The sequence below is a fragment of the Amphiprion ocellaris genome, chromosome 12, assembly GCF_022539595.1.
Source record: "Amphiprion ocellaris isolate individual 3 ecotype Okinawa chromosome 12, ASM2253959v1, whole genome shotgun sequence".
In the NCBI taxonomy this organism is placed as follows: domain Eukaryota; kingdom Metazoa; phylum Chordata; class Actinopteri; family Pomacentridae; genus Amphiprion; species Amphiprion ocellaris.
Genome location: NC_072777.1, coordinates 8,332,640 through 8,344,130, shown reverse-complemented (window position 1 = coordinate 8,344,130; position 11,491 = coordinate 8,332,640). Strand labels below are relative to the sequence as shown.

The 11,491-nt window shown below is 42.1% G+C and overlaps 1 protein-coding gene across 1 annotated transcript; it reads left to right on the top strand.

Moving 5' to 3' along the window:
• The first annotated feature begins 2,940 nt into the window (after nucleotides 1–2,940).
• Nucleotides 2,941–10,618, top strand: klf11a (Kruppel-like factor 11a). Its single transcript, XM_023297116.3, has 4 exons — nucleotides 2,941–3,148; nucleotides 6,449–6,670; nucleotides 7,965–8,865; nucleotides 9,250–10,618. Exons 1-4 carry the CDS (start codon nucleotides 3,116–3,118, stop codon nucleotides 9,543–9,545), a joined length of 1,452 nt encoding a protein of 483 aa, XP_023152884.1. The 5' UTR covers nucleotides 2,941–3,115; the 3' UTR covers nucleotides 9,546–10,618.
• Nucleotides 10,619–11,491: the final 873 nt, after the last annotated feature.

The following is an 11,491-nucleotide window of genomic DNA, read 5'->3' as shown; positions in this document are numbered from 1 at the left end:
TAGCCCCGCCCTGGAATTCTTTATTGGAGAGGCTGTTTACAACCTCGACGCATAGGAGTCCCTGGGTTCATGGGCCCGGTGGGGAGGGGGTGAGGAGGAGGAGGATGGGGGGTGGGGGGTGGGGGGGAGTGTTGGACTCACAAGAGAGCAGAGAGGAAAATGGTACAGGAAGAAGACAATAAGAAAATATGTTGAGGGCCTCCAGAGCTGCAGGATCTGAGCTTTTGTTTCTGCCTTTTGTCTCATTCTTTGATTCTTCACTTCCGCCTTTGTTTCTGTGTTTAACATGAATTTAACGTGCACATGTCTGAGGCGGTGCACGCACGTGAAGAGGGAAAAAATGACCAGGACTGCAGCCAGAAAAAAAAAAAAGAAAAAAAAAAGACACCCAGTGGACTTTCCTCTCCTTGTGCTGCTGCAGCCGACTCCACGTTTCCAAATACCTGCAGCAGTTGTTTCTCTTTCAGGATGAGTCCTTTCATTGTTTTCCTCTCAGGCTGAGCTGCAGCTTCGTCAGTCTGCATATTGTCATTCACGTTTTCTCTTCTGCTGCTGCTGCTGCTGCTGCTGCTGCTGCTGCTGCTGCTGCTGCTGCTGCTGCTGCTGCTGCTGCTGCTGCTGCTGCTGCTGCTGCTGCTGCTGCTGCTGCTGCTGCTGCTGCTGCTGCTGCTGCTGCTGCTGCTGCTGCTGCTGCTGCTGCTGGTGCTGCCCTGTCCGGCTCCACCTTCATGTCATACATGAGCTGCTGCTGCTGTGTCCGTCTGTGTGGGATGTAACTGGAGATGCATGTTGTTTATAATCTGTGCTGCAAAAAAAAATGGTGCTACTGTAGCTCACACAGCACCTCCTCCTCCTCCACCACCACACACAGTTGACATCCACATTTTACATATCTGCTCCAACTGAGTGAGACAGTAACACACTTTCACAGCCAGATCCTGTCAGTAACAATAGATTTTTTTTCTAAAAAGGCTGTGATTAACATGTTTTTTGCCCAAGCTGACATTTAAAATTCCTTATTTTGCCAGATACTCAGATATTCTTATAAAACATTAAGTTTACTCTCATGGAAGAGACAGGAACTTAGTAAATATTCACATTTGACAAACCTGAATCAGTCATTTTTGGGCATTTGTCTTTGAAAAATTACTTCTTGCAGTTTATTTTTCACATGTATTTCTCTTCAAATGTATTTGTTATTTGAACAGTGAGAAAAACAATAATGTATACAACAAAGAATACATAACTGTTGAATATCTTATCTATATCAACTGCAGTCTTTCAAAAAGTACAACCTAAATGTGTTATTTCTACCATGAAAACATTAGAAACATGCAAACATTTTCAAAATGTTTCGAAGAATATATGTAATATATATTTTCCTAAACATACTTTTAAAAAAGGGTATACTAAGTGTATTTTTCATTAATATTTTATAGTTGTGTGACTATGCTTTTCAGCATATGAAGTTTGACTTAAATATAAAGTTTATTTGTAGAATCAATCATTTAATATACATAATTTAATTTATGCACTGTTTAACATGTCAACCTTTAAATAATTTTAAATGATGAACACCGTGTTAACCATGGTTCTGTTTTTTTTTAACTTAAAAACAAAGCCCATTCAATTGACAACACATATATTTTCATTAACACCTTGTATTTTAAAATCATGTAAAGGATTTCAAGTTTGTCATTTGAGCCATAAAGATAAAACTATTTTTTTATATTACTAAGTGCTGATCAGGCAGCCTATTCAAATGACAACATCTTTTTTCATTATCATCTTATATTGTGAGTTAAAGTTTGACATTTCAGCCTTGAAATCATTGCAGGCACATAAACATAACTGTGGTCCTAAATCTGTGTTTAAAAAAGTGCTACATATATTTTACTCTTTTTTTTTGTCATTTTGACCTTTAAAACATAGACAGTTAAACTGGCAAATGACTGGAAACAGCAGAAGTTTTTCATTTGAACTATAAAGAGATTCTAGATAATATTTTTGTTGACCATAACATTAAAGTGTGACATTTCAGCCTTTAAATAATCTTAAACCTTCCAGCATCATGACAGCTGTGGTTCTAAATGTGCTTTTAAAACTTGCAGCAACATATATTTAAAAGTTTTTTGTTTCATTTTGACCACAAAAACAGAGAATGTAGATATTATTTTAGGCCACCGTAATATTAATAAGCCTCTAAATTATTATGCATGCAAACATCACGACAACTGTGGTTTTGAATGTGCTTATAAAAACTGCAGCAACATATATATTAAAATCTTTTTTTGTTTGTTTGTTTTTTTAAATTTCGGCCACAAAAATAGAAGGTAAATAATATTTTAGGTGGCCATGACATTAAAGTTTGACATTTCAGCCTTTAAATTATTAAGTATGTAAACATGAACAACTGTGGTTTTACATGTGCTTTTATGTTGTTTTTTTTGTCATTTCGCCAACAGAAACAGTGTAAGCAGATATGAAGCCATAACTGAGTGTGAGCCGCTGCCGTATGTGCAGTTTCTCCCTCGTTATTCTAATAATAATTCTAATAATTCTAATAATAATAATAATAATAATAATAATAATAATAATAATAATAATAATAATAATAATAATAATAATAATAATAATAATAATAATAATAAAGTCTATGTAAACTCCTCTGGGCTCGTGCAGTTGCTCACTACATGCCTCGCCTGTCGCGCGCGTCCTCGCCGGTGTCGCGGTGCCGCCTCGCGCCTGTCTGCTTCCCAACCTTTCCCCCAGTTCGCGCGCGCGGCCGGGTTCACCGGGTTTACTCTGACACCGCTGACTCCGCGGCCCCGCCCCCGACAGCCACGCACCCCGCCCCGGGCCAATAGCGTCGCGGCCACGTACCGATCACGCACCGCCTCGCCTCTGATTGGCCGCGGACCGCTACACCTTTGGCCGTGATTGGCTGCGTGTTACCACCCGCCAGACGGTTCTGAGTTTTGTTTCTGTGTTTTTTTGGCTCCCAGCTGAAGCCAGTCTGCTGGCAGCGGCTCAGATCGTTACCGACCCGCTCTCCGCTGCTTCTGCTGCCGCCGCTGCCTCCGCTTATTTACTCTGTCAGCGCCTCTTCCTCCTCATGCTCAGCTTCTCCTCGGAGCGCTCCTGTCAGGTGAGTTCCGGCCCCTTAACCGCGGCTCTTCGCCATAACTTACACCGGAATATTGATAACACCGCTGGCCGCTGTCGGTCAGCTGCTGCCGCCTGGACCCGGGCTGCTGGTCCGCCCGGTAGAGCTGCTCGCCGCCTCGTTTTGTCTTATTTTGGAGCTGCCGGCTGGTTTATCTGAGGTCACAGTGAACTCAGTGTCCCCAGATTTTGTGTGCGTCGCTGCAGCCTGCATGTGTGTGTGTGTGTGTGTGTGTGTGTGTGTGCATTAACAACAGTTGCATCCCTGCAATGCATCTCTCCATCAGAAAGTTTGCAGATGATGTTGGGGACACAGCTGACTGTTTGTTTTGATGCTGCAGATTTCTATTGTTTGTGAGAAGAATCACATTCTGCTGGATGTCTTTGTTGGAGCTGAAACCAGGAGACGTTTGACAAAAAAAAAAAAATAACAATCAGCGAGCATTTCAGCAGTCGAATAATTTAGCCTTTGTTCTTCAAGGATAAACCACTAAATTATTCCCAGATTTCAAATGATTAACTGTGACTGTTTTTCTTTGTCAAATATGACAATAAATGGAGTTTCCGGAAGTAAGTCACACTTTTAGGAAACAGTCGATTGTCACTATTTTTAAATATGAATTTTTACTCAGCGATTAATCGGTTAATCGAGAAAATGATCAACAGATTGACTGACAGTGAAGTTGCAGCCCTTGTCTTTGTTGTGGGATGGCTGTTGGCTGTGGTGAGAGAGCAGGATGTGTTTAATTCAGCTCGATGTGATCTATTAATAGAGTTAAAAATAAACTGCAACCAGTGATTTCTAGGAGTTAAAATAGCAGAGATCAAAGTTTAACATGTGGTGATTAATCCGACCCTGTCTGGAACCAAGAAAATGCTCAATTTACAATGATATGGCACATAAAATAAGTCCATTTTCACCTTATGTGCAGCTGTAACAAGAAGTGCCTCCATTCTGCCTAAAATAATCTGTCAGCTATTTAAATTTTCTCCTCAAAATCGCGCCTGTCACATTTTATTTCACGTTGCATTTTCTGTCTGTTCAGTCTGAAAAGCAGACGTGCTCAGAAAATAAGCAAATATTCACGTGAGAAGCTCTAACATGTGACTCTTTGATGTTTTTGCTTCAAAACTGATCAAATCTGTAATGTGAATCTCTTGAATCTTCTGCTAATCGGCTGATCAATGAATCAGGAAGCTGCACCTGAAAACAAAGAGGCGACACAAGAAACAACACAACCACATTATGGGGGGGAACAAAATCAAAAATCAGACAAAAAAAAATATTACAAAAATTGATAGAAATAATCAATCAGGTTGATCAATGAATAAAAAATGGGGTGAGGTGTTTGACGGTAAACTGTTGCCGGTGATCTTGATAATAATTGTTAAGTGGCAGCATTAATTTGTGAATAAATCTCTGCATTGTTTCCTGTTGCTGTAATCTCATTATGTGTGGTGTGTTTGTGTGATCGTGGGAAATCGCAGCGTCGGAGCGTGATGCTGTGTGTGTGTGTTTGTTGCAACAGATTGACTTTGTTTTGTCCAACTATACTTCCTGATGGGAGCTTCCTCTCTCTCTCTCTCTCTCTCTCTCTCTCTCTCTGTCTCCCCCTCTCTCTCTCTCTCTCTCTCTCGGGGCGAGTCGGTGCATGTTAATGGAGGAGGAGGGGCTTGTTTCATGTTTTTTTTGGGGTGGGGGGGTGGGGGTTTGGTAGGGGAGTATAACACCTCCCGTCATCTATTCTGGGTGCAGGGAGGTTCCCCTCAGCCTGGATGTACCGCTGCAGAGGGGCCCCTCTCTCTCTCTCTCTCTCTCTCTCTCATCTCTATATGTAGGTCTCTCTCCCCTCGCTCGCTCTCCTCCTCCACCCTTCCTGTATGTGCAGCTGAGCAGTTGCCAGATGCCAGCCAACTTAACCGAGCACCCAGGAGCCCTTTGTCCCTGAGTCACCTCCCACCTACACTTTTTCCTTTTTTCCTTCTTTTCATTTATTTATATATATATATATATATATATATATATATATATATATATATATATATATATATATATATATATATATATATATGCAGGTTCTTACTTTTTTTTCTGATGTGGTGGTTGCAGCTCAGGAGACTGGAGGAAGTGGGAAAACTGTGACATCATTAGTAATTATATGGGGTGGTGTGCGCTTTCGTTCCCAAAGGAGGGGAAAAAGAAGAGGAGGAGGAAGAAGAAGAACCTGGGCTGTGTAATAGACACCCAGGAGTTTACTCAGTTGCGAGCGGTGGCGGTGCGTTCAAGTCGGGTCAGCGGGAAAGATTAGCATGTTTACGACAAGTGGAGAAGGCAGCCGGTTTGCGCTGCTGCTTCTCATTTATCAGTAAACTGTAACAAAATGACAGCATCTCACTACCTCTTTGGAAAACTCTTCATTATAGAAGCTAATAAGTCTAAAATTGGGTCTAACTCCACCTAATTCACATCTTTTTTTGGGGGGGGGGTGGTGCTATTTTGTCCTCGTTTAGCTGAATCTCAACAATGGAGAGTTTGCACCACCCACAGTTGAGCAAAATTGTTGCTAATTTAGACATTTGAATTTTAGATTAAATCTCAAGAGTCAGACTGACTGCAGCTTTAACTTCCTCTTGCATATAAATTACATATACATGCATATTTACATTAGACCTGTAGCAATTGGTTGATTAACTGATTAGTTGTCAACCAATAAATCAATCAACAACTACCTTCATAATGGATCAATCGGTTTTTCAAGACAAAAATAATTACATTTTCTGATGTCAGCTTCTTAGGTTAACTATTTTCTGGCTTCCTCCTTTTTCTGGGCCAGTAATTTGAATACCTTTTGAATTGTGGACAAAATGAGACATTTGTGGACGTCATCTTGAGCTTTGGGAAACACCCACTGCTCAACGTGTTTTCATCATTTTCTGGCATTTTATAGAGCTAACAGATTAGTGGAGAAAATGGGAATAAGCGTGAGTTGCAGCCCAAATTTACATCACCTATAGTAAACTTTGTCAGTGTGGGAAACGCATGAGTTTTGTGGATGCAAAATGGGGCCAACATTTCTCTACCCTGCCATTTTTTTCAACGATATTAATTTTATATGTTTGATTTTGGTTTCACTTCTGCACATTCCTGTTTGTTTTATGTTCCGATTCTGATTGTTGTCATAAGTGAGTCAGAGAGGAAAAGAAAACCTTTTGAAAACCAAACATGCTTCAGGTTCAGCACGTTCAGGCTCCTGCTGACCTCTGACCTCCCGATCATCTTCAGGTTGACGGTGGGGACGGACGGACGACGGCGGCCATGGAGCAGAAGCCGTGCGTCGAATACCACGACCTGGAGGCCGCCGAGGCGCTCGTCAGCATGAGTTTCTGGGGTCAAAGATTGCACAAGCCCCGCCCACTGACCCCCACCTCCGACTCCTGTGACTCCATCCAGCTCCACCCGGAGGGAGGAGACGCTCCCAAAGACCTGATCGCTCTGTCATCGCTGGTGAGACGCAGTTTTTACATCCACAGTCAAAGCGCCTAAAATGAAATAGAATCATCCTGCAAAAAAGTTTATTAATAAAACCATTTTTGTCTTTAGCGTTATTCGGAATGAATTAATATAAAAAACCTAATCTGTTTAGTGCGAAAGCAAAAAAAAACCCTTACTGCTGTCTAACATTTATTATTACCAAAAAATATAACGATATATCAAGTAATTAGTGAAACAAAACACAGAAGAGGAGAAAACACTCATTATCAAAAAATATTTTATGGATTTTTTAAAATACATTTTTTATGGTGGTACTCTTTATACAGTAAAAATATATGTTGGAAAAACAGTTTGTAATGACACAGAACAAGAAGAAGTAAAAACAACACATATTTTAATTTTATATTAAATTCCATTGAAGCCATTAGCCAGCCTAATGCATTTTCAGAAAACCATTTGGGATCCCAAATGGTTTTGAAGTTGCTGTGAAAAGAAGATGACATTTATTCATTTCAGAATTTATCAACATTGCTGGGCCCCAAAACAAAAAACAAAGAAGAATCAGAATCCCATCTTGTCTATGCAGTTCCTGTTGTAACATAATTTAAAATCTGTATTTTAGAGCATAAAACAGCCTGAATCATGTGCTGAACGCATTTGACATCCCAATTCAGATAATAATTTGTTTTGAAAAGAAAGAAAACAATTGTTCATCACAATATGTATCTAACAAAGTAATGAATAACACAGAAACAACCTCTGAACTGACAGAACTCAGTAGAAAACATTTGGAATCCCAGTTCATACCAGAACTTGGTGTTAAAAGATGAAGACTGTTCACCTTGTTAACTCTTTTTGGGAATTAACGGAATTTAAAAACATGATAGATCACAAGGTTTTCCTTTCAAGGACACTTTGGCTGAACACATTCGGGATCCCATTTCATACAGAATTTAGAGTTTCTGAACTGATAAAAAACTCCTAAAGGCAGAGCACATTCTCGTTCTTATTTAAAGTAAGGAGAAGAAGAAGCATTTTTCATTATAAAAACAGCATCTAGGGCTGTACATTATCATTGGAGGACAATCTAAGCCATTCGGGATCCCATTTTGTATTATAGATTATATATGTATAGATGCTGTAAAGGGAAGAAAATGTTCATCTTTTTAACAGTCAGACATATTTTCAACAAGTGAGCGTTCAAGATTTACTCACATTTGGGATCCCTGAAGATAAACGACAAATATACAATAGTTAATTGCAGTTTGCAGCTCAACATTGATCTTTTTTTTTCTGTCTCCCTCAGTGTATGACTCCACCTCACAGTCCAAGTTTTGCTGAGGCCTCCACCACCGCGGTCCTCACCACCACCACCTCCTCCTCTTTGAGCCCCACCTCCAGACAAGTCGTGCCCCGCCCCTGCATCTCCGTCTGCCCCACAATCCTCAGTGACTCCCACACCTGCCTCCCCCAGCCCTCTTCCTCCCCCATCACCTCACAGACCTCAGCACTTCCACCTTACACAGAGTCGTCCTGCGTGGCTCCGCCCGGCAGAGCGATGGTCACCAGTGTCATCCGCCACACCGCCGACAGCCTCAGCCTTCCCACACCTCCACCTGCCACCCAGCCAACAGAAACCTCCACATCACCTCTGACGGGAACTCCAGAGACACCTCCAGAGGAGAAGGTTTTACCTCCTCCATTTCTCGACATCCCGTCCTCTCCGCCCTCTGCAGCGTCTCCTCCTCACTCTGCCCCGCTGTCTTCCTCTACGGTCTCCTCCTCTCCGGTCCTCTGCCAGGTTTTCCCAGTGAGCAGCCGGACGGGGATGATCTCAGCCTTTGTTCAGGCTCCGGTTCAGGTGCAGACTCAGGGGGGGCCCAAGCCCATCCTGCCCCAGTCTCCTGCTTCCAGCTTCGCTCAGCCTCTGCTGGTGGGCTCCGCCGTACCGCAGGGCACCGTGATGTTCGTGGTTCCGCAGCCGCCCGTCTCCCAGACGTCGCAGGGCCCACAAACTGTCATGACTCTGGGCAACACCAAACTGCTCCCCCTGGCCCCGGCCCCAGTTTATATGCCATCAGGAACAAGCAGTGGCACCACGCAGGCCGACTTTTCCCGCAGGCGAAACTACGTTTGCACCTTCCCCGGCTGCAAGAAAACCTACTTCAAGAGTTCACACCTGAAGGCTCATCTTCGCACACATACAGGTACGAGTCAGTCACCTGACCACAGAAAAAACCAAAGGTCACCTGTCAGCCATCCAAACCACCCTGGAGAATGTCTGTGAACTCAGCACTAACATTTAACATAGAACGTGTAAAGCAACCACATACATTTAACACATTCATTGACTTGTGTTCTCTGTGACATTTAGGCAACAAAAGCAAGAGTTGATGGAAGATGATGTTTGCTGAAGGCTGATAAGAACTGATATGTGAACTTATGTGAACGTATGAAGGGAAACACAAAACGCACTGTAGAAAACATGTCGGTTTCAGTTTTAGTTCTTCACAGTGTCTGTGTGGTTTTGAACGTGGTTCTGGTTCCTCTTTGGTTCTATGTTCTAACAGTCCTGTCGTGTTCCTCTGCAGGTGAAAAGCCGTTCAGCTGTCACTGGGAGGGCTGCGACAAAAAGTTTGCCCGTTCCGATGAGCTTTCCCGTCATCGCCGAACGCACACTGGTGAGAAGAAATTTGTCTGCACAGTGTGCGACCGGCGCTTCATGCGCAGCGACCACTTGACCAAACACGCCCGGCGGCACATGACCACCAAAAGGGCGTCATCTTGGCCCGCCGAAACCCGAGACCTCAACAAAGGTGCCCTTCCCAAGGGTCAAAATAGAGGCCCCGCGCTTCCTGTCGGTGTGCTGGTCCCCACCGCCAACTAACAGACTCACAGAGCCCATAGGGCCAACTCAGGACCCCGGGGGGGGAGGAAGCGACCGCCAACCAGACACTCAAAGTAAAAATGTGTGGTTGTTTCAATCAGCTCCACCAGCCACATCAGGACGATGTTTTCTACTCTACCCGCCATCGGGCCCCGGCTACGTTTACAAGACTGTCAGAACAGGGTCAAAAAAAAAAAAAAAACCTGGGGAAGTCAGATGAGGAATTTCTTGTCAAGATGGCCGTCCTACTGAGTGTTGAAGAAGTACTCGGATCCTTTAATCAAGTAAAACTACTTTGTATTCATGCCACAGTAATTCAAATGATTAAGAGTATTTGTATAAGATCCGAGTGCTGCCATTGTCTGGTTAATCTCATATATCATGTAGACGGAGCTGACAGCTGAGGACAGCGAGTTTCCCGCCCTGCTCAGGACATTTTATTCCCACGAACCACAAACTCACCGCTGGACGAGGAGAAGGAGGACATGAAGGCGGCAGGCTGCTATTCATTTACAGACAGAAACCAACAAAAACCTGACATTGCACTGGATTTTTTTAAATCTTGCTTGTTTTTGTACTCTCTCCATGTATAATCATGTTTACTTCATGTGTACATGTCACGTTTAGTAAAATGTATGCACTCTTTCTATTGTTTGCCAAAGCCTCTGTATCGTGCTTCTGTTATTAGCCTACTTCTGTCTATTTGTCTGACTGTAAATATTGTAAATACATTGATATCTATATGAATGTTACGTGTATTCCAATCTGCATTTATTGACAGTACGATTTATTGATATTTTAAAAAACGTCAGTGGACAGTATTCATCACTGTGATACTACCTACTATCTTTGCTTTACACATTATTATTATTATTTAATAAACATTTGTTGAGGAAAAAGTGCTGTTTTTGATAGCTTGATTTGGCCCATAGTGTAGCCAGAAAATACCTCATGTTATTAAATGTTATTAATAATAACAACTTATATCGGAATAATCCCATTTCTGAACATTTGCCTGTAAGCGATGGTAAAGAATATGGCTTTTATAATAAAACCTTACCACAAAAATCAGAGTTGGATTGTTGCTGGTCTGTTAGCGGCTAAGTGTGATGAGCAGTTAAACATTTTGAGAGTCAAATGTGAGATTTAAGGTGCATTTTTACCTTTGCTAACATGATAAATTAGCACCCTTTACTGGGACTGTGAACTGAGACCAGAACTTGTTTAGTTTATGATGAGATTATTGGTTGTAAGTTTTCCCAACTGTGTGCACTACCACACAGAAAATCAGTTATTTTTACTATCAATACGTCTGACAGATATTTTATTCTACCAACTGACTAATCAGTGTATACAAGGTCAGGCTATACTGGTTCACCTTTAATCCCTAAAGTCCACGGTAATGATTGTCCATGCTCTACCACAGGAACTTGCAGGACATTATAGAGCTGGACAAACCCTGTAGTGCCTCTTTAAGAGCATTTTTTAGGAGAAAAAAGCTCATTTGCCCAAAAATACTGCAGTGTGGGTCAAGATACTGATTCTAAAACTTGAAGAGGACAATAAGTGTCACTTTATCTGCCTTTAGATGACCGTGTCGAGTCGCAGTCTTCTCCACTCAAGCATCGCCGTCAGCAAAGTAAAACTCACCATATAGGCTAATATAACAAACCTCCACTGTACTATTGCATACTTAGAGTTGACACTGCGATTGAATCTGGTGAACCTACTCTGCAATGGAAACAGAAAGGTGAATGGGTCAATTATAGAGCTGCTGTTTACAAAGCTGACGGCACCTCGGAGTTGTCAAAAACTCAAAGATTCAAAGTCAAAGATCCTACTGTCATAGAAAATAGACGAAGCAGCAAATGATCAACTTATTAGCTGTAGAGTACTGTTCGTCTCTGGGTGTCTGGAGACATAATCAAAAACTTTCAAGGGGTCAA